Source organism: Nycticebus coucang, chromosome 12 (assembly GCF_027406575.1).
Source record: "Nycticebus coucang isolate mNycCou1 chromosome 12, mNycCou1.pri, whole genome shotgun sequence".
Classification (NCBI taxonomy): Eukaryota; Metazoa; Chordata; class Mammalia; order Primates; family Lorisidae; genus Nycticebus; species Nycticebus coucang.
The window spans coordinates 54,346,839-54,370,597 of NC_069791.1; the positions used below are offsets into that span (position 1 = coordinate 54,346,839).

Consider the following 23,759-nt stretch of genomic DNA (forward strand, 5'->3'; position numbering starts at 1 on the left):
TATAAAGCCATCACAGGAGGTCTGTGTTCTTCCCAAATGCAGTGGAATCTGGCCACAAAGCAAAAGTTTAAGAACAAAATCGAAACTTGTCAGGTGTCAGGAAAAGGAATACTTGGCTTAGAGATTGATGTGTTCCTCATCTTTGGCCCATTTAGGTCTAGGTCTGCCATCTTTCCTGAGGCTAAAGGTTTGTAGGGAACAGCCTGGGGCCCCCGGTGTGACAGTCACCATGTGGCTGGGGTGAGCCCGTGAGGCACAGACAGAGGGAAAGCACGGAGCTTTCCAGGGAGAATTTCTGAGGCTTGACATTGAAGAGATGGAAAAATAGCAAATGAAAAAAACAAGGGGATAACTTCAAAGGAGTTATTTTAACGAGTGAGCACATCACACGGTCAGAATCATAATCTGAAATTTTCCAAATGCCCATCTGTATGTTACACAACTTGCAGGATTCCTGTTAAATTCTGCTCTGGAAGAAATTTCTTTATTAATCTTTTTAATGGTCACCGCGATATCCCAGGGGAAACTGCTAGGATGAAATGATGCGTTTGTAAGAACTATTTGTGGATCTTTCCCCCTTATCTTTTTGGAGCTAATCACACTTGATGGGACCTTGACCACGAAGTTGCTCCTGAAGCTCCTGCTTTCCCCTTGCTGTCTTCGCCACACAGTCTCACAGTTGCCCTTCCTTGTCCTTCAAAAGTTCCTCTCCCTCCACCCTATCTCTTAACTATTGATTTTCCTGGGGACTCTTTCCTGCCCCTCCGTGCTGTCCACAGTTGAGATTGTTCATTGCTTTCTCCAGGCTGATTCTTAGATCTCCATCTCCAGCCCAGGCCTATTTTGGAGCTCTGGGCACACATACGTAGTTACCTGCTACCCACGTCCACATGGTTGTGTGTCTCATGGTTCCTCCATCTCAACATGCCCAGAAAAATTCTCCTCTTCCTCTCCCTCCTTACCTCCCCATCATCATAAAAAACTGCCTTTTTTATAGTTTTCCCTACCTTAGCTAAGTGCACCAGTACCAAAAACCATTGGGATCATCCTTGATTCTGTACAAGCCGTCACCATCTTTTTAATTCTACCTCCTGAGCATATCTCAAATATATCTACTTCTCTTCATGTCCAGTGCTATAACCCTGGACTCTGCCATCATAAACTCACCCGAACCACTGCATCCTATGGTTTCCCAGGCCTTCAGTGCCATGAGCTTGTTACATTTCCTGTCAAGTCTTGTACTCTGCGTTCTAAATATTTTGAAAACTCCCCTCTCTATGAGTATTCTCACATTTGCCTTTGACTGTTGCATGAATAATTCCGTCTGTCTAGAATAACCCTTCCACTCTTCACACTCTCCATCTTTCCCACTCTTTTTCTCTCATCTTTCAGTATTTAGTCCTGGTTTTCACATCTCTTCCTCAGGGAAGGGAAATTCCTCTTCCATGTCTTAGGCCAGGCTAGGATTCTATATTTTATACCTGATAATCACATAAACTTCTCCCTTCATAATACTTATTATACATTATTGGTAACACTTGGCAAAGTATTCACCTTTCCAACTAGCATACCTCATCAAGCACATCCTAAGTCTTATTAGGCATATTTACTTTTTTCTTAGAAACCATCTTCTAGGATCCCCCTGGACCCATTTTCCTGCTCAAACCAGAACTGTTTGTTCACTAACCCTTCTACAGAGCTATCAATCTGCGTTAGCCCCAGTACCTTCTTTTTCTGATGGAGTCTCTGTTTGCTGGGTTCTGTATGTTTTCTTCCCTGCTTTGTATCCTTGGTTGGTGAAATTCATCCTTGAGGAACTTTCTGAGAATGGATGCATAGAAGATTAACTTCTTTGAAAAATTAAATGTAGTTAAAAATAGCTTCATCCTGCCTTTGTACTTCATGTATATTTCAGCTGGGTATAGAATCCTGTACTGAAAATTATTTGCCTTCTGAATATTAAATACATTTCCTCAGAGTCTTCTAGTGTTAAGGCCTGATGTTGAGACTTATAATAATACATTTAATTTTCAATAAGTGGTAGAGGATGTATGTCTCTCTAGACCTAGAAGCTTTTAGAATAATTTTCATTATCTCTAGAGTTATGAAATCTCATGGTAATATGCTTTGTGGGAGAGAGAGGAGGTTGGTTGGTAGGAGGGTAATCAGTGGGACCACACCTATGGTGCATATTGCAAGGGTACATGTCAAATCTATTAAGTGTAGAGTATAAATGTCTTAACACAAATAAGTAAGTGAGGTGAAGGCTATTATCCAGTTTGATGTAAGCATTCCAAGTTGTATATAAAATCAGCACATTATACCCCATAAATGCATTAATGAATATAGTTATGATTTAATAAATAATGTGCTTTGTTGGAGGGATTTTTTTTCATCACTATGCCAAGTGGGTTCTTATAGTCAGAAAATATATGACCTATACTGCTGGGCTATTTTCTTGTATTTCTTTTATATTTCCTTATTCACCATTTTCTCTGTCTGTTCTTCTTGATTAAATATTAGATTTTCTAGCTAATTTTTTAATATTTTCTTTCCTATCATCCATTTCTGTATTTTTTATTCTATTCTTTTCTGAGTGAACTTATTGATTTTTATCTTCCTATTATTTTATTGAATTTATTTCAGACGTGGAGTTTCCTTGGTTCATTTTCTCTTCAGAATGAATTCCTTGCTTCCATTGTGGTATTGGGAAGTGCTAGTCACTTGAGCAGTGTGGGTGCAGAGACATTAGGGTCTATTGTTCCTTAAGCAGAGCTTTGACCAATCACCACCCACTGTCTTTAGGATGTCTAGTGCCTAAGACTTTCTGAGATTTTGTAGCATGAGTTGGCTTACATTTCTCTGCCATCTCCCACTGTGGACACTTGGTGTTCAGCTATCACAATTTTCTGATTCCTTCATACATTGTCCATCTTTCAAGATATTCATTAACTTCCCTCACACACTATTGTATTCATGGCTATTTTCATTAAGCTGTGATTTTACACTTTATTTTTATTCTTTCACTTTATTTTTATTCTTTCTTTATTCCAGTGGCATTTCAGGGGTGGATAGATACATGTGTTCAAATTTCATGTATAATCAAAGCCACTAGTTGTTCTAATTACCATAGCTGAAAGAAAAGTCTCAGTCTGTGCTCTGATTGTAAATCTCCTCTCCCTCCATTCTTTCCTTCCTTCTTTTCTTTTCTTTGCTTTTTCCTTGATCCTTTCCTTCTGTACTGACTCACAGGCAGGACCTCAACCAGGGTGCACTATTTGATCTCAGAATCTTTAGGCTTCATCTCATATTTCCCAATTTCTTATAAGTATAGATTTATTGCTTGCTATTTTATTATGAAAAAAACTTATTACTGTTTCTAATGAATGTACACTCATTCTTTAAATCCTTCTCTGATAAGGATGATGATTATGGTGATGAGAGGGGTGATGATAGATATACTTATTGAGCTCTTAGCATGTACCAAGCCCCAAAGTAAGCCAGCTACATAGATTATCTCTTTTAGTGGATTCTATGGGTAAGTTAATATTTATTTCTTTATTTTAAAGATAAGGAAACTAAAACTTATATAGTTTTATAAGTTGTTGTTTTATTTTTGTTTGTGTTTAACTTTTTTTCCCTTAAATCATAGCTGTGTACAATAATGCAATCATGAAGTACAATGTGCTGGTTTTATATACAGTTTGAAATATTTTCATCGAAGTGGTTAACATAGCCTTCAAGGCATTTTCTTAATTCTTAGAGTTTTATAACTTAACTAAGAAAATATGGCTGGCCAATTGTGAAACATGATTTTGAATAATCTATTCTGACACTAAAGATTAGACTTTTATTTACTATACTATACTATGTCCTCTTGATGGCAAACGATTTTAGAACAGACACTGTACAGAATGTTACTTGGAATCATTGTATTTCCTCTAACTGTTAAAAGCACTTTCAAACAATAGAATAAGATGCTTGGTTATGTCAAAAGTGCTCCTCTGGAAAGATCTTTATGGGTGTTGGATGGTCTGGGGTGAAGAATGTTGCAGGGAAGGAGACGATTCCTACATATGGGTGGAGCATGGATTTCAAAACCCCTTTTAAGATCTTTAAGTATGATTCTAACAGTTCTACTATTGGTTCTCCCAACTACCTCCTAGAAACTCTCTTAGATGGGTTAGCAGAATTGGAACCTTGCTTCTTCACCTATTTTTATTTTCTATACATTGTGTATCAATGGGAAGTTTGGAAAGGCATACTTTAGCATTTAATATTGAAAATAATAGCTATCATATATGCAGCGCTCACTAAACATTATGCTAAGGACCTCATAAACCCTGAGAAGTTGGGTCATTATCATCTTAATATTCTAGGCAAAAAACCCCCAAAATTCTAAGTATGGTTGTCTTAGTCTATCCAGTCGGCCATAACAAAATATCAAAGACTGGGGGCTTAACCAATAGAAATTTATTTTTTCATAGTTCAGGAGACTGGGAAGTTCAAGATCAAGGTCCAACAGGGTTGGGTTTCTGGTGAAGGCTCTCTTTCTGGATTACAGGCAGCTGCTTTGCCTCTGTGTACTCATTTGAGGGTTGGATCTCATTCTTTCCTTCCCCCTTTATGTAAGACCACCAATTCTATTGGAATAGCCCTTCCCCCTTTGACCTAATTTAATCTTTACTTCCTGAAAGTCCTATTTTCAAATATAGTTACATTGAGAGTTAGAGGCTTAACATGCAAATTAGGGAGGAACACAATTCATTTCATAGTAGTGATGGGCAATATTTAGTTTGGTTTTAATGGAAATATGGTGGTATTGATGTTACTGAGACCCAAAGAATGTTTGGCCTGGAAGAAGAGAATCTTTCTACTACTTTTTGGACACACCTTTGGTCTCCATGAAGAGAGTGGATAGATCACCTTATGGACAATAAGGCTGGCTCTGTTTCAGTGTTTGGCAGGAAGTATCAACTCTGTTGTTTCTTATCAAACTGCAAGAAGAATGAAAGTTTGGGGTGTTTGAAGAAACCCAATCTTTTGTGTGGAGAATCTTTTATTATCTTGATAAAGGACCTCCTTGGGTTGTCTTTAAGAGAAAAATAGTTTCCTAGTGTCTCTTTATTTGTTTGTGGATTAGAGATGTCTTTAATGTCAAAGCTTAGTTTTTCTTTCTTTTTTGTCTGCAAAACTAACCCTGTTCTTCAGAAGTTTTTGATGACTGGTCCATTTCTTTTCCAGGAAGCTAAAGAAACTGTTTCGAAAACTGAAAGATGAGACAGAACCTGGAGAAACGGACTCTGCCCATTCCAAACATCCAGAGCAGTGGGACCTAGACTACAGCTTGGAACCATACACAGGACTGACTCCAGAATACATGGAGATGAGTAAGCGCCCATGTCTTTCCACTGGGGGAGGTTCAGACAAAAGGTGTGGGAAAGGGCAAAGAGGAGACAGGGAGAATGACTAGGGCAGCTTCTGCTCCTTTGTGAGCTTCATGGTTATTCAGTATCCCCTTCTGTGCCACAAAAAAGTTGAGAAGAGTGGAGCAGAAGGAACCCTGGCATGAGAACCAGGAGCAGCATTGACACCAATTTGATGGGTGATGTCCTCTTCTACTTTGGCCCCCTTGCCTCATCTATAAAATGAAAAAGAGTGATTTCTCATGGTTTCTTTCATTGATAAAGGTGAAAGGGAAATTGAAATTCAGGAATAGATTTCATGGAAGAAGAGTAAAGTAGTCCTATGAACCTTGGGTCAAGGATATATATACACATACATCTTTGACTTGGAGAATATCGGAGAGTCTCCCACTCTCATCAGGTTGGGCTGAGTTAGATGTGAGCTTTTCATCAAAAAGTTGGAGATGTTTTGTGTAGGGGGTAAGAGGGAGATTCTTAGCTGCAGAGCCTCTGACTCTCTTAGATCTCTTAGATAAAGCTTGAAGGCAGGAGTGTGTATCAGTACAGGCTGATAGAACACAATCATTTCAGATGTGGCTTAGAAGTCATGAATTCTCCATTATAAGAAGTATCTTAGACTATCTGCATTGAACTCTCGGCTACTTGAGAATAACCCTGATCCACTCTTGGGATGGATGGTTGAAAAGCCTCTTTCCTAGTCTTGAAACTAATGAATTAAAAGCTTGAGACACCAGAGATCAGGAGCCCAGGCATAGCAACTAATGATTACTCAAGATGTAGATCACAGAAAAACATCAATCATATCCAATGGTAGAATTTTTCAGTATTTAAGTCAATACTTAATATCATTATACCCATCATCATGTTTATATATGGCTCTTGCTCTCTATGTTAGTCACTTTTAATAGGGGGCCACCAATGCTTTTCTGTGCACCTGGTACTTCACTCACCATTTCTAACAGATCTTTATTCTATTTTGTTAAAAATTTGTGTATATATGTTAGGGGTGGAGAAAAAGGCAGGGTCTAGATTAGATGGCCATGAAAATTCTGTTCTAATCCTGAGGTGTCTAAAATTCTAGGCAAAGCCTGAGCTTTGTAATCTAAATCAGTTTGTCAAGGGAAAAGCAATCATTATGTCTGCTTTAGGGACAATAGGCCAAGGAAATATCGAGACACAATTTATGGAAGCATCTAGCTCCACACTTTTCATATTGAACTAAGTGCTATTTCTAACCCCTCTCTAATGCTGACCCAGGGGTTAGACAGAAGTGATTGCTCACATTTCAGCTGCCATTCTGTATTTGACATTCTGTCATTCATTCAGAAAGAAATGCTGCCAGGGATCGAGTCTTCCATTTGGGCAAGGACTTAGTGTTAGGAATCCTTGAGCTCTGTCTCTCTAGTGCTAACCACAGTCCCCCCACCCCACTGCCAGTATGGGTTTTACATGCCTGCGAGGCTGTCTGTACAGCTAGTTGGCTATTTCCAATATCCCTCTTTTGAGTAATTAAAAGCAGAGACCCTCGAGCCATACTCCTTGGGTTCAAATCCCAGTTTGAACTAGCTGGATAACATTAAATAGTAACTAATCTTTATGTGTCTTGATCTGCTTAGCTATAGAAGAAAGATGATAATACCTATCTCATGCGATTCTTGTGAGTAATTAATGAATTGATATTTGTGAAGTGCTTAGAAGAATGTCTAACAAAGGCATATATTAATGCCAAGCATTGCTTCTCCTAATGCTCCTGAGGCCTAAGGAAGGCAGAGATAGGGAAATATTCTCCACTTTATTTATTAACCTCTGTGTCATTGAATACAAAATCCACTATGTGTTTAAACCTGAGCACTTTCAAAGTACTGAATGGGGGTGGAGGGGAAGAATTTGAAGATTTCATACCTTCTGGAATATAAAAAAAAAAAATTAAAAAAACCCCATTTACTTACAGTGAATAAAACAACTATCTACCAGAAAGTTTGAAAACAGAAAAAAGAAGGGAATATGGCTCCCCAAACTTATCTCCTTTAAGTTCTACTTTCTTTAGTATTTTGGTGCTATTTCTTAGACCATTTTTGTTATGTATATGAATTAAAAAATAAAGTTTTAAATAGCCGGGTGTTGTGGCGGGCACCTGTAATCCCAGCTACTCAGGAGGCTGAGGCAAGAGAATCGCCTAAGCCCAAGAGCTGGAGGTTGCTGTGAGCTGTGATGCAACGGCACTCTAGTGAGGGCAACAAAGTGAGACTCTGTCTCTAAAATAAATAAATCAAGTTCTGATCATTCACATTTATTTCTTTTTGTTTTTAAATTAGTACATAGTATTTGAACATATTTATGGGGCATATGTGATATTTTGTTACACAGATAGTGTAATGATCAAAACAGTGTGTTTGGGGTGTCTGTCACCTGGAGTATTTGCCGTGTCCATGTGTTGGGAGCATTTCAAGTCCTCTCCTCTACATATTTTGAAATATACAATACAATATTAGTACCTATAGTCACGTAGTCACTCTATTCTGCTATCAGACATTAAAACTTATATCTTTGTTCTTGTGAATAGTGCTGCAATAAACATGTGAGTGTGGGTATCCCTTTGATATATATATATTTCTTTTACTTTGGATAAATATCCAGTAGTGGAATTGTGGATAATATGGTAGTTCTGACTGTAGTTTTTTGAGAACTATCTTTACTGTTATCCTTAGTGGCTATAGTAACCTACATTCCCACCAACAATGTATAAAGTTCCTTTTTCTCTGCATCCTCATTAGCATTTTCTTGGTCTTTTTAATACTAGCCATTATACTTGGGATAAAATGATATTTTATTATGGTTTTTGTTTAAATTTTCCTGATTATTAGTAATGTTGAGATATTTTCTTTCACATAATGGTTGGCCATTTTTTTGTCTTCTTTTGAGAAATGTCTATTAATGTCCTTTTGAGAAATGTCTATTAATGCCTACCTTTCAGAGGAATTATTTGTTTTTTTAATACCAAGTTCCTGGCACATTCAGAATATTAGTCTTTTATCAGATGAATAGTTTCTGAATATTTTCTCTCATTCAAAATATTATTTTTTTACTCTGATGATTGTTTCTTTCACTGTGTAGAAGCTCTTTAGTTTAATATAGTCCCATTTGTCTATTTTTGTTTTTCTTGCCTGTACCTGATAGGTCTTAGCCATAAAATCTCTGTCTAGACCAAAGTCCAGAGGACTTTTTCCTAGGTTTTTGTTTCATACTTTTATAGTTTCAGGTCTTACATTAAAGTGTTTAATTCATTCATCTTGACTTGATTTTTGTAGGTCATGGGAGACATAGGTCTATTCTTCTGCATATGGATAGCCAATTTTCCTGTCACTGTTTATTGAAGAAAGTATACTTTCACTGATGTATGTTGCTGATGTCTTGTCAAAAATCAGTTGGCTGTAAATATATGGATTTATTTCTGGGTTCTCTATTCTATTCCATTGGTCTATGTGTCTGTTTTTATACCAATACCATGCTGTCTTAGTTTCTATAGCCTTGTAATATATTTTGGAGTCAAATAGTGTGGTGCCTCCAGCTATGTTCTTTTGCTTAGGATTCTTTGGTTATTCTGGCTTTTTGGTTTCATATAAATCTTAGGAATTTTTTTTTTCTATTCATGTGAAAAATGGCATTGGCATTTTGATAGGGATTGCATTGACTCTTTAGATTCCTTTGGACAGCTGATCATTTTAATAATTTAATTGTTATGATCTATGAGCATGGGGTGTTGTCCCATTTGTTTATGTTCCGTGCAATTTCTTCTATCAGTGTTTTATAGTTTTCCTTGTAGAGGTCTTTCATTTCCTTGGTAAAATTTATTGCTAGCTATTTTTCTTTAGCTACTGTAAACAGGATTGCCTTCTTGATTTCTTTCTCAGCTAGCATATTATTGGTGTATAAAAACACTACCGATTTTTCTAGGTTGATATGGTATCCTACAACCTTACTGAATTTATCAAATATAGGAGATTTTTTTGTAGCGTCTTTAGGTTTTTCTATGTATAAGATCATATTATCAGCAAAAAGGGACAATTTGACTTTTTCTTATCCAATTTGAATGTCTTTTATTTCCTTCTCTTGCCTAATTGCTTCGGCTAGGACATCTACCCTGTTTCCCCGAAAATAAGACATCCTCCAAAAATAAGACCTACTTACAGGAAAGATAACACATCCCCTGAAAATAAGACCTAGCGCATCTTTGGGAGCACAACTTAAAATAAGACACTGTCTTATTTTCAGGGAAACAGGGTAGTACTGTGTTGAATAGGAGTGGTGAAAGTCAGCATCTTTGTCTTATTCCAGTTCTAAGAGGAAAGGCTTTAGCTTTTCCTCATTCAATATGATGATAGCTGTGGGTTTCTCACATGTGGCCTTTATTATGTTAAAGTATATTCCTTCTATTCCTCATTTGTAGAGAGTCCTTATCGTGAAGGGATATTGAATTTTATCAATGCTGTTTCTTCATCTATTGAGATGATCATATGGCTGTTGTCCTTTGTTCTGTTGATTTGATGTGTCAAGTTAACTGATTTGTATATGTGGAACCATCCTCACATCCCTTGAATAAATCCCACTCGATCATGGTATATGATCTTTTTGATATGTTGTTGGATTTAGTTTGCTAGTGAATTGTTGAGGATCTTTGTGTCTGTATTCATCAGGAATATTGGCCTACTGTTTTCTTTTCTTTCTTTCTTTTTTTTTTTTTTTTTGTTTATTGCAGCCTTGTCTGGTTCTTCTTGAATTATTCTTCATTGAATGAAGAATAATTTCCTCCTCTTCAACTTTTTGGAACAGTTTAGAGGAAAATTCGTGTTAACTCTTCTTAGACAATTTAGGAAACTTCAGCAGTGAAGCCATACAGTTCTGGATTTTCTTTGTTAAGAGACTTTTTAAGAAGGTTAAAAAGGTTTTCTATTTCGGGCGGCGCCTGTGGCTCAGTGAGTAGGGCGCTGGCCCCAAATACCAAGGGTGGCGTGTTCAAACCCAGCCCTGGCCAAACTGCAACAAAAAAATAGCCGGGCGTTGTGGCGGGCGCCTGTAGTCCCAGCTGCTCAGGAGGCTGAGGCAAGAGAATCACGTAAGCCCAAGAGCTGGAGGTTGCTGTGAGCCGTGTGACGCCACAGCACTCTACCGAGGGCAGTAAAGTGAGACTCTGTCTCTACAAAAAAAAAAAAAAGGTTTTCTATTTCTTCCTATTCAGTTTTGGTAGGTTATATATATCCAGAAATTTAGCCATTTTCTCTAGATTTTCTAGTTTTTTAGTGTGTAAGTTTATAGTAGTCTCTGAACTATTACTATTTTTATAGTATTAGTTCTAATGTCTCCTTTTTTACTTTTTTAATTTTGTTTATTTGGTTCTTTTTTCTTTATTTCTTTATTAATCCAGATAGTAGTTTGTTGATTTTATTGTTTCAAAAAAATTAACTTTTTGTTTTGATGATCATTTGTATTTTTTTTTTTTTTTTAGTCTCTGTTTTGTTTAGTTCTGTTCTGATCTTCATTATTTCTTTCCTTCTACTAATTTTGTTTAGGTGATCTGTCTAATAATGTTTTCTCTTACTTTTCTAGTTTCTTGAGATGTACTATTAGATTTTTTTTATATGAAATGTTTCTACTTTTTTATGTAGGTGTTTATTGTTGTAAACTTATCTGTTAGTATTGCCTTTATTGTATCCCATAGGTTTCGTTACGTTGTTTTTCAATTTTTATTTAAGAACTTCTTGAATTTTCTACTTAATTTCATTCTTGACCCAATGGTCATTTACAAGCATGTTGTTTATTTTCCATGTGTTTGTCCAGTTTCCAAAGTTCCTCTTCTTAATGATATTTAGTTTTATTTTATTGTGGTTTGCAAAGATACTTGATATGATTTCAATTTTTTAAAATTGTTGAGACTTTTTTTGTGTCCTAACATGTGGTCTCTCCTAGAGAGTATTCCATGTGCTGAAGGGAAGAAGTGTATTCTGTAACTGTTGGATTAAATGTTCTGTATCGGGCGGCTCCTGTGGCTCAGTCCGTAAGGCGCCGGCCCCATATACTGAGGGTGGCGGGTTCAAACCCGGCCCCGGCCAAACTGCAACCAAAAAATAGCCGGGCGCTGTGGCGGGTGCCTGTAGTCCCAGCTGCTTGGGAGGCTGAGGCAGGAGAATCGCTTGAGCCCAGGAGTTGGAGGTTGCTGTGGGCTGTGTGAGGCCACGGCACTCTACCCAGGGCCATAAAGTGAAACTCTGTCTCTACAAAAAAAAAAAAAAAAAAATGTTCTGTATCTGTCTGTTACTGTGTAGTTTAAGTGTAGTATTTCTTTGTCAATTTTCTGTCCTGATAATCTGTCTAATGCTGAGGGTGGACTATTGATGTTCCCAACTATTATTATATGAGAGTCTCTCTCTCCTAAGATCTAATAATATTTGATTTATATATGTGGGTGCTCTGGTGTTGGATGCCTATAACTATGTTTAGAATTGTTGTATTTTTCTTGCTGAATTATTCTCCTTATCATTATATGATAATCTTCTTTGTTTTTTTTTTACTGTTTTTAAATGAAAACCTAATTTATGTTAAGTACAGCTATCCTTGCTCCACTTGGCTTTCTGTTTGTGTAAAGTATCTTTTTCCATCCCTTCATTTTCAGTCTATATGTCTTTAAAGATCTTCAGTCTGTATGTCATCTTTAATGAAGGGATGGAAATTCATAGGTGAGTTTTTTGTAGGCAACATATTGTTGGTTAATAGCTTTTTATTCATTCAGAAAGTCTATATCTTTTAAGTGGAAAGTTTAATCTGTTTACATTCAAAGTGATTATTGATATGTGAGGACTTATTCCTGTCATTTTATTAATTGATTTCTGGTTGTTTTATACACCCTTTGTTTTTTTCTTTTTCTCTTACTGTGTATCATTGTAGTTTGGTGGTTTTCAATAGTGTAACATTTAAGTCCTTTCTTTTCCTTAAGTGAGTATTCTACCAGTAGGTTTTATTCTTTTCTGTGTTTACATGATGGCAGATATCACCCTTTAGCTTCAAGGTGTAGGACTCCCTTAAGAATTTCTTGCATGTCCCACCTAGGGGTGATAGATTCTTTCAGTTTTTGCTTTTGTGAGAAATATTCCATTTTTCCTTAATTTATGAAGGATAATGTTGCTGGGTATAATATCATTGCATGATAGTTTTTTTTTTTTTCTTTCAGCACTCTGAGTGATCAACGCATTTCCTCCTGGCTCATAAAGTTTCTGCTGAGAAATCTGCTATTAGTCTGTTGCGGGAGGGGGTGTCTTTTATAAACGACTTGATGCTTTTCTCTTGCTGTTTTGAGAATTTGACTTTAATTGTCTTTGACTTTAAATAGTTTGACTATGATGTGCCATGGAGAAGACCTTTCTGGAATTGTATCTATCTGGGAATCTTAGTTTCCTGTTTCTTTCTTTTCGTCTCTTTTCTTTCTTTCTTTTCTTTTTTTCTTTTTAAAGACAGAATCTCACTCAGTGGTTCTGTGGTTGAGTACTGTGGCATCATAGCTCACAGCAACCTCAAACTCTTGGGTTCAAGAGTTCCTCTTGCCTCAGCCTCCCCAGTAGTTGGGACTACAGATGCCCACCTGGGATCTGTCTCTTGCTCAGGCTGGTGTCAAACTCCTGAGCTTGGGTGATCTACCTTCCTTTGCCTCCCAGTGCTGGGATTACAGGTGTGAGCCACCACACCCAGCTGAGTTTCCTGTTTCTGAATTTGTAAATCTCTTGCTTGACTTGAGAAGTTGTTAGCTATTATTGTTTTTATGGTGGGATTTTTTTTTATTAAATCATAAATAGATAGATCATCTATCCATTAATGCATTTACGGGGTACAATGTAATTTCATATAGAATTAGGAGCGTTTACATCACGCTGGTTAACATATACCTCATCTAGTTTACTTATTGTGTTAAGACATTTATACTCTGTACTTCATAGATCCGACATGTACCCTTGCATTATGCACCATAGGTGTGATCTCACCATTCACCCTCCCTCAATCTGACCTCCCCCCTCCTATCCCATTTCTCCCTCCTTCTTCCTTCATCCTTGCGATCTATTTTTCATATGAAAGTATGAGTGATTGTAAACTGGTTTCATAATAGTACTGAGTACATTGGATACTTTTTCTTCCATTCTTTAGATACTTTACTAAGTAGGATATGTTCCAGCTCCATCCATGTAAACATAAAAGAGGTAAAGTCCCATCTTTTTAGGGCTGCATAATATTCCATGGTGTACATATACCACAATTTATTAATCCATTCATGGGTCTATGGGCACTTGGGCTTCTTCCATGATTTGGCTATTATGAATTGAGCTGCAATGAACAATATGGTGCAAATATCTTTGTTATAAAGTAATTTTTGGTCTTTTGGATATACACTGAGTAGAGGAATTGCAGGATCAAACAACAGGTCTACTTTTAGATCCCTGAGTATTCTCCATACTTCTTTCCAAAAGGGACGTATTAGCTTGCACTCCCACCAGCAGTGCAGAAATGTTCCCTTTTCTCCACATCCACGCCAACTTCTATAGTTTTGGGATTTTGTTATGTGAGCTATTCTTACTGGAGTTAGATGATAGCTCAAAGTGGATTTGATTTGCATTTCTCTGATGATTAAAGATGATGAGCATTTTTTCATGTGTCTGTAGGCCGTGCGCCTATCTTCTTCAGAGAAGCTTCTGTTCAAGTTCCTTGCCCACAATGAAATGGGATTACTTGTTCTTTTCTTTCTTTCTTTTTTTTTTTTTTTTTACTTGTTCTTTTCTTATTAATAAGTTTGAGTTCTCCGTGGATTCTGGTTATCAAACCTTTGTCAGAAGCATAACCTGCAAATATCCTCTCACATTCTGTCTGCTTGCTTTACTTACTGTGTTGGCTGTGCAGAAGCTTTTTAGTTTGATCAGATCCCAGTAATGTATTTTTAGTGTTGCTTCAATTGCCTAGGGGGTCCTCCTCATAAAGTATTCTCCCAGGCCAATTTCTTCAAGTGTTTCTCCTGCACTCTGTCCAAGAATCTTTATAGGTTCATGTCTTAAGTTTAAATCTTCTATCCAGTGAAAGTCAATTTTTGTTAATGGTGAAAGGTGTGGGTCCAGTTTAAGTCTTCTGCAGGTTGCCAGCCAATTCTCCCAGCGCCATTTGCTAAATAGGGAGTCTTTCCCCCAATTTATATTTTTCATGGGCTTATCAAAGATCAAATGATGATAAGTGTCTGGTTTCATCTCTTGGTTCTCAATTCTGTTCCATACATCTACCTCTCCATTTTTGTGCCAATACCATGCTATCTTGATCAGTATAGATTTATAGTATAGTTTGAAGTCTGGTAGCATAATTCCTCCTGATTTGTTTTTATTTCTGAGTAATGTCTTGGCTATTTGAGGTTTTTTTTCTGGTTCCATATAAAATGAAGTACTATTTTTTCCAGATCTTTAAAGTATGCTGGTGATGCTTTGATAGGGATTGCATTAAATTTGTAAATTGCTTTGGGTAATATGAACATTTTAAACAATGTTGATTCTTCCTAGCCATGCGCATGGTATGTTTTTCCATTTGTTAACATCTTCAGCTATTCTTTTCTCAGAGTTTCATAATTCTCTTTATAGAGACCTTTTACGTCCTTTGTTAGGTAAATTCCCAAATATTTCATCTTCTTTGGCACAGCTGTAAAGGAAATAGAGTCCTTGACTGTTTTTTTTTCGGCTTGACTATTATTGGTATATATAAAAACTAGTGATTTGTGAGTATTGATTTTGTATCCTGAGACACTACTGTATTCCGTGATCACTTCTAAGAAGTGGGGTTTTCCAGGTGTAAAATCATATCATCTGCAAAGAGTGAAAGTTTGATCTCCTCTGACCCTATTCGTAAACCCTTGATCGCCTTCTCTTGCCTGATTGCGGCTAAGACTTACATTACAATGTTAAAAAGCAGTGGAGACAATGGGCAACCTTGTCTGGTTCCTGATCTGAGTGGAAATATTTTCAATTTTACTCCGTTCAATATGATATTGGCTGTGGGTTTGCTGTAATGGCCTCTATCAGTTTAAGAAATGTTCCTTCTATACCTATTTTCTTACATGTTCTGATCATGAAAGGATGCTGGATATTATCAAAAGCTTTTTCTCCATCTATTAAGAGAATCATATGGTCTTTGTTTCTTAATTCGTTTATGTGATGTACTATATTTATAGTTTTATGTATTGAACCAACCTTGAGACCCTGGGATAAAACCCACTTGGTCATGGTGTATAATTCGTTTGATATATTGCTGAATTCTGTTTGTTAGGATCTTATTGACTATTTTTACATCATGTTCATTAAAGACATTGGTATATAATTTTCTTTTCTTGTTGGTTTGGGGATGAGGGTGATATTTGCTTCATAGAATGTGTTGGGAAGTATTCCTTCTTTTTCGATGTTTTGGAAAAGGTTAAGTAATACAGGTACTAGTTCCTCTTTAAAGGTCTGGTAGAATTCTGATGTGAAGCCATCTGGTCCTGGACTCTTCTTTTTTGGGAGATTTCGTATAGTTGATTCTATTTCAGTACTTGATATAGGTCTGTTCGCATTTCCAATTCTTTCTGATTAAGTCTAGGAAGTTGGCGTGCTTCCAACTGTTGGTCAATTTCTTTCAGATTTTCATATTTCTGAGAGTAAAGTTTTTTGTAGTATTCATTAATGGTTCTTTGAATTTCTGAGGTGTCTGTTAGTATTTTGCCTTTGTCATTTCTGATCGATATTAGGGACTTTTCTATTTTTGGTTAGGTTGGCCAAAGGTTTGTCAATTTTGTTGAATTTTTCAAAAAACCAACCTTTTGATTTATTGATCTTTTGAATAATTCTTTTTTTTATTTCATTTAATTCTGCTCCAATTTTAGTTATTTCTTTTCTTTTGCTGGGTTTGGGATTGGAATGTTCTTCCTTTTCATTAGCTATTATTTTGTTAATTAGGTTTTCTATATCTTTCATTTCCTCTTTGCCAAAATTTAAATATTTGGTCACCTTACAGTGTCCTATGAGTCATGTAGGCTTTGTTCATTCTTTTAAATGTTTTTTTCTTTGTTTTTCTTTATGACTGGCTATTTCAGAAGATCTGTCTTTAAGTTCTGAAGTTCTTTCTTCTGTCTAATCTATTATTGAAACTATCGAATGTGTTTTGTATTTCATTTAATGAATTCTTTAGTTCCAGAATTTGTTTGGTCCTTTCTAAATTAATTTCTGATTAATATAAGGGCACAAATGATTAGTTTACATTGTTTTCAATTCTAAGGTGTTTGGTCCTGTTTAATGATATATCTCTTTAGTACATTTCTCATTTATGTCCTGAAATTTTTATAATTTCTTTATATCATTTTTTATATTCTCTTGTATCCCACTGAACTTATTTAAAATAATTATTTTGAATTATTTTTCTGGGATTTCATAAATATCTTTTTGATTGGAATCTATTGCTGGAGAATCATTATCTTCCTTTGGATGTGTCGTACATCTCTGCTTTTTCATGATTCCTGTGTCCTTACGTTGATATCTGCACATCAGTGTAACAGCTGGTTCTTCCAAATTCTTTCAAATTCTTTTGAATTTGCTTTGTAGGGTAAGACTCTTTCCTGAAGATGTATCTATGGAGCTGATTGTGCAGGACACTTTGGCTTTGATTCTGGGTGCATGTGTAGTGTAGTCTCTGATTTCTTTGGCTGTAAACAGACAAGAAGGTACAGATAAAGTTATTTGTGAGTTCCTCACTGCCTGTCATTAGTAGAGGCTGTGGTGAAGTTTTGCTGAGGACCAGGATGCTAGATTGGCTTGTGCTTGGGCTCCAGTGGTAGCAGAAGTGGGCTGAACATGTCTGTCCTTGGGCCCCAGGGTGGTATACGTGCACTGGTGTCAGTGGGCCCAGAGGGACATTTTGTAGACCTTCAGGTGGCTTTATTAGGCATTGGTAATGGCAAAAGTGGGCCAGGTATATGGGAAGGTTCTTGGGCCTTTGGACAGTGAGTGTGGTGTGGGTGATGGCAGTAGCAGTGGTGACCAGATAATCCTCAGAATCCCAAGTGGTTCACACTGATGTTGAGGATGGCTACAATGAGCTTGATGGGGCAGTCCTCAGGTCTGCAGGTGCTATATGTGTATATGTGGGGGGCAAACCTCAGGACCCTGGGAAGAGTTCTTGCATGCCAATAACGGTGGACTGGTGGCTGGGAGGTCCCTAGGCCCCTAGAGATGATGCTCTGGTAATGGGGTATGCAGAGTTAGGCCAGGCAGACCTGTCCTCAGGTCCTCCAATTGTATGTGTAAGTGTTGGCTGTGGTAGACAGAGTCAGAGTGGTCCCCTTGGAATGGTCAGATGAGAATGGTAGTCGCTATGCTACAGCTGTATTGCTGGGGAGGGTGGGCTTGTTTTCAGTGATGGCCTCCACTTGCAGGTGGCTAGTGGTGGCAGCTGTGAGTGGGGGAGTTTGTTTTCAGGGTGTGTGAAAGTGTGCACTTTAGCCTGGTGGCAGTAACCAGCCACCGTGTTGGGTGCAGGTGGGGTCCCAGGGATATGGAAATGCAGGGGCAGTTGGGCCCCAGGGCAGGATACAATCTGGTGGGGGCTGGACTCTCAAAGTGGCACCCTGCTGCAGCTGCTTCAGAGTGGGGTCAGGGACCCAGTCTGAGCTCCCTCTCTGGAGCAATGCCATCTCAAGTGTCCAGGCAGCTCTCTATGTTAGCCTTTGGGCCTGTTGGGTTCTTGGGGCCTTTTTGTGACTAAGATTACTGGTGTTCACAGTAGTAATGTAGGTTATTGCGGGGGGTCACTCATGTTCACTTTCCCCACACTGAGGAGCCACTCTAGGCTTCCATCTGATTCTGACTGAGTAGGCTGCCTGTTTTCCCCCCTCCTTCCTTGCCTTAGATGTTTCCTGTCACTTCTCAGTTGAATTCCAGTGTTCTGTCTTAGATGATCTATTCTAAGTGTGATTATCTCCTCACTATTTTGGTTCTTTATGGAAGAAACAAGTACCAGAAATCTCCAGTCAACCATTGTGAAGCCTTTCACACTTATTTCTTTTTTTCATTTAGCATTATATGAGTAAATATTTCCAAGTTCTCATACAATATTCACAATGAATAGCAGTATGATAGTCCTTCTAATAGTGTGCCATGGTTTATTTACCTGTCTTCCAGGGAAGAGCATGGAGGCTTGTTCTCAAGTTCTCCCCCTATTTTAATACTTCATTATACACTATATTTGTGAACATAATCTTTTTCACATTTTCTGTGACTTCTTTTTTTAAATTTTCATTTTTTCTTTCCTTCCTCCCTTCCTCCCTTCATCCCTTCCCCTCTTTCTTTCTTCATTATTATTTTTTTATTGAGACAGAGTCTCACTATGTCGCCCTTGGTAGAGTGCCATAGTGTCACAGCTCAGAGCAACCTCCATCTCTTGGGCTTAAGCAATTCTCTTGCCTCAGCCTCCCAAGTAGATGGGACTACAGGCACCCACCACAATGCCTGGCTTTTTTTTTGTAGAGACAGGGTCTCACTCTGGCTTAGGCTGGTCTAGAACCTCTGAGCTCAGGGCAATTCATCTGCATCAGTCTCCCAGAGTGCTAGGATTACGGGCGTGAGCCACCATGCCCAGCCACATTTTCTGTGATTTCATCATGATAGAGTCACACAGGTGTGAGTAGTTGATCTAAGATTTGGTTGCTGCCTGGTTCTTGATTTATTTTGCCAAAATGCTTTCTGAAAGGATTAGACCAATTCACTCAGCTGTGGGCAATATATCCTGAAACGCCCTTTCAGTGAGTGCACATTATTCAGCATCCTAAAGTCATGTGATGTGAAAGAATTATCACCCCTGTGCCACATAGTTCCACTTTGTTGACCTGAATATTCCAGACTATCCTTAGTGATGTCTTCCCAAGCCTCATGCCCTGGTTCCTCCCGAGAGGAATGTTATCTATGTGCTCTTCTGTTGTCCCATTGCATTTGGTTCACACACCAAGGGCATCTTACTGCCTGTGGAACAATTGCTCACACATGCCTCTTCAGCAGACCCAGTCTACTAGAGTCTAAGGAGCAGGGACCATGGCTTATTCATCTTCTTATCCTCCGGAGTCTAGCACATTTCATGACACATAGCAGGCCCCTAGCATCTGATGAGGTGATAAAGATGAGGTGAATGCACTTATTAATCGACGAGGAAAGGTTTCTTGATAGAGGTAAATTTGTAATAACAACTTTATGAAGCAAATGAAGGGTTATTTTCTTTCTTGCTTGCTTTTTTTTTTTGCAGTTTTTGGCCTGGGCTGGGTTTGAACCCACCACCTCCGGCATTTGGGGCTGGCGCCCTACTCCTTTGAGCCACAGGTGCCGCCCAGATGAAGGGTTATTTTCAAAGCCAAGGTTGGTTGATTGTAGATCAGGGTTGTCCTGAGGGGGTTTCCAGCTCCAGGTAGGAGGTGTTTTTTTTTTTTTTTGTTTGTTTTATTTTTGGAGTTTTTTTTTTTTTTTTGTAGTTTTTGGCCGGGGCCGGGTTTGAACCTGCCACCTCCGGTATATGGGGCTGTGCCCTACTCCTTGGGCCACAGGCGCTGTCCTGTAGGTAGGAGGTTGAGTTAACCATCCCCTGCCCCAGGTCCCTTCTGGTTCTAAAGATCTATGTATCAATGGCAAAGCAGGAAGAGCATTCCAAGGAAAAGGACCTGAATGTGCAAAGAGTCTCATGGACATGAGTAACTATTGACAAAGAAAAGCAAATGGTAGTTTTGGAGTAGGGAGGGTTCAGATACAGACCTGGAGTTAGTGGAGAAACCTGGAGGCCAAATAAATTGCATTTTCTCATCAAGCCATTGAGAGGAATTGTAAAGTTCCCCAGGTCATTGACTGTGAACTCTGTTCCCTTGGGGATATGGGCAGCAAGTGCAGGCTGGAGACTTATAAGGCTAAGGAAGGCTTGAGGAAACGCAGGTGGACCAATTCACTCCTTAATTCATTCATCAAACATTTGTGAAGCCCCTAGAGCAGCGGTTCTCAACCTGTGGGTCACGACCTCCCTGTAACAATGAAAATACATCCTGGCATTGGGAAGGTTGAGAACCACTGCCCTAGAGGGAGGAACAAGTTTGGAGGCCAGGACAGCACTTCAACAGGTATATACTGGTATTGATTCAGTCCATAATTTAATTGATACTGGTGCAGTCTCACCTAGGAGAGGAGGCCTGGGTTTCATATGGGTTTTCCAAGCTGGATTCCACAGAAACTCACAGAATTCTTTAGGCCTTTTTGCTAGACTTTCAATTTTAGAGACATATTTGAGGACAGTGTTTTCTGGATTAGGTTTATCTTATTCCTCTTATCTCTGGATTGTCCTCTTTACCCTTTAAAGGAGTATTTTTTTTTTTCTCTCACATACAGTGAAAGGCTGGGCTGCAGAATAAACTTAAACTTCTTTGAGCAACAAGGCTAACTGTGAATAAGAAGTGGGCTCTCATGTCAAACCACTTGGTTTCCAATCCCAAACCTGCATGCATGCCAGACCCTCGGCTTGGTGCTTAAAGTCAGCCAGGCCTAATTTTTCCATTTGAAAAGCAGGTTTGATGATAATGGCATGCAGCTCACAGGATTGTTCTGAGAATTTAGTGATGAGTATACAGTAGGTAAAAAACAGTGCTTGCATGTATATACTCTCTATGAACAATTTAAATTAGCCACTTTTGTTGTCCACAGTCCAATTTTTCTTGAATTAGTTTGTTTATTAGAAACAGTCCATAGCCTCTGAATATAGTGAGCTCTGAGATTCTTCCCATCTCCTTAGTGTCTGACTATTCAGTAATACTTTTGGAATGAGGGTACCTGTGGTGGCGTGGCTCATGCCAGCTCTTAGAGACTGAGGTGGAAAGATTGCTTGGGTTCAAGAGTTCAAGACAAGTCTAGGCAACATAAGGAGACCTTTATCTGTGAAGATTTTTAAAAAATTCATCAGGCATGGTGGTAGGTGCCCGCAGTCCTAGCTACTCAGGAGGCTGAGGCAGGAGAATCATTTGCACCCAGGAGTTGGTAGCTGCAGTGAGCAATCATGACACCACTGCAGTTCAGCCTGGGCAACAGAGTAAAATCCTGTCTCTCTTTTAAAAAAAGAGAAAAAGAGAGAGAGAGGGAATAAAGGTACCAGACTCCAATGCAAATCTAAGAATGACACTCAGAAGCTCAGAAGCCTGAGCTATAAACATTCCAAGATGTTTGTCCTTTCAGAGAACTCTAAGGCCTTAGGGCTCAACTTGACAAGTTTGGAATCTTAAATGGGTTCTTTATGTCATCTGTTTATCTAAAACCCACAAGATTTTCTTCCTTTAGTCATCCAAAAAATAATCACAATTGTCTTCCTGCCTCAGGAATTCAATTATCCCCCTTCTGGGCTTCCCCCAGCTTCTTAGATACATCCAAAAGTTTGAGGCCCTTCAGCTATTACTGTGGGTGATGAGATGAATTTCCTCTGTCATTCTCACAGTCATTAGAGTACATCTCTACTTTTTTTTCTTTTAGTTATCCCTGACATCCTGTTAAAAACTAATAGAAAGGGACGCGCATCTGTGATGGCATGCACAGGGAAGGTCCCCTTCAGAGGCCAGGACATCTAAGTCCTTGCAGCCACCTCTAAGTTTTCTCAAGAAATTGCAAGTTTGGACTTTTGGTTCAGGAGGCACATCCCTGACTTGGTTTAGATCCTGTCCTACTCTCCATGACTTCTTTCTGACTTTATATCAACTGTAGCTGAGGGGAGACCGGCTCAGAATGACGCTGACCCTTTTAATTTATTGGTCCTTGTCTCGCTGACTTTGCCTGGACAAGAATTTTGGGTTCCAATTTAAGCCCTTACCATTTCTCCTTGGAATTACTGCAAATGCACCCTAACTTGTCACCTTGCTTCCTTTTCACTTTTATTTCTATCTTTCTTCTCACTTTTTAGAAAGCCTTTTTTAAAAAGGCAAACCAGAGTATATTCTTTTTTTCTGCTTAAAATCTGTGAATGCTACTGATTTCTTTTTTAATAAAGTTCACCCTCTCCCCAGGGCAGGCTACCAGGGCATCCCTGCACTGGCTCTTGCTCTGCCTTCTATCACAGTGCTGCAGCAGCAGGAACTGGGAAATAAACCATAGGACAGATCAGAAATACCTCTGTGCCTTAGATTTTGTAGAAAAGTGGTGTAAAGTCGAACGTGAAAGGTGAAAATGTATGATAGAGAGCACCTGAGACAGTGAGAACTGCAGCAAAAGAAATGTGCTCTAAAGACGTAGTGCAGACGGATTGTTCCATAGAGTCAGCATAACTCCTGGAGCCAGTCTTGCAAATTAATATTGGCTCCTGCAGAAACGAGCTGATATTGAGACCACAAATTCAAATACATATTGAGTCTCAAAAGGGGGGAATGAGAGAGGATACACAGGAAGGGTGAGGTCTAGGAGAATAGAGGTCTTCTCCAGGAGACCCCAAGAATACACCTGTGAAGTCTTTCTTAGGAATTTGTAAAAGCTTAACTTCCTGGGACTTGGAGGCTGACACTTGCTTCCACTTTGGTGAAAGCCTGCGATTCCATGAAAGCCAGAGCCCGCTTGTCCAGCTTGATTCAAACTGTCCAATGAGAAAGGTACCCATGGGCCGGAACTTTTTTGACTGGGGATAAAAAGGAGAAGACCACGCCAGTCGGGGAGCCCAGCTATTTGGAATTCTTCTATAACTTTTGCCCCGCCAGCTGAAATAAAGCCCTTCCTCTTATAAACATGGTGTTTGGTTGCTTTTTCTCTCCACTGGGCCTTGTCTTCCTACAACACTTTACAGGAGTAGATCTGGTTATCTTAGACTTGCCGTCCAACTTTGCCTGTGTATCCTCCCTGCCTATGAGTTCACACTGAGCTGGTCAGGTTCAGCTCAGACACATCTGCTCAAGGAAGCATGTTATAATCCTCCCACCTTCTCTCCTCTTTGTACCTGACCCCTTTCAAATACATGCATGCTTTGGGGACAGGAACTGTGCCTCATTCCTTTGGAGTCGCAATGCTCAGCATGATTTTGGGAATCTAGTAAGTACATATTTTGGAGTCGCAATGCTCAGCACAATTTTGGGAACCTAGTAAGTACATAAGCAACATATTTCTTGAATGAATGGTTCTGTAATGCTCCTTCCTTCAGCAGCAGAGAAAAACCTCACTTCTCTGTATCCCATGGTATGTGGTCATCTCTCCTTAGTGTGGACATATTTATATGTTTCTTTATATCCAGTCATTTTCATCTCCCAAG

The 23,759-nt window shown here is 38.7% G+C and overlaps 1 protein-coding gene across 1 annotated transcript in view; it reads left to right on the forward strand.

The window, feature by feature from the left end:
* ANO2 (anoctamin 2) overlaps positions 1–23,759 on the forward strand; it is a 397,918-nt gene that overhangs the window by 343,156 nt on the left and 31,003 nt on the right. Inside the window, exon 20 of the mRNA XM_053557547.1 lies at positions 5,245–5,390. Coding sequence (XP_053413522.1) covers positions 5,245–5,390 — 146 coding nt within the window. The remainder of the gene's footprint in view (positions 1–5,244; positions 5,391–23,759) is intronic.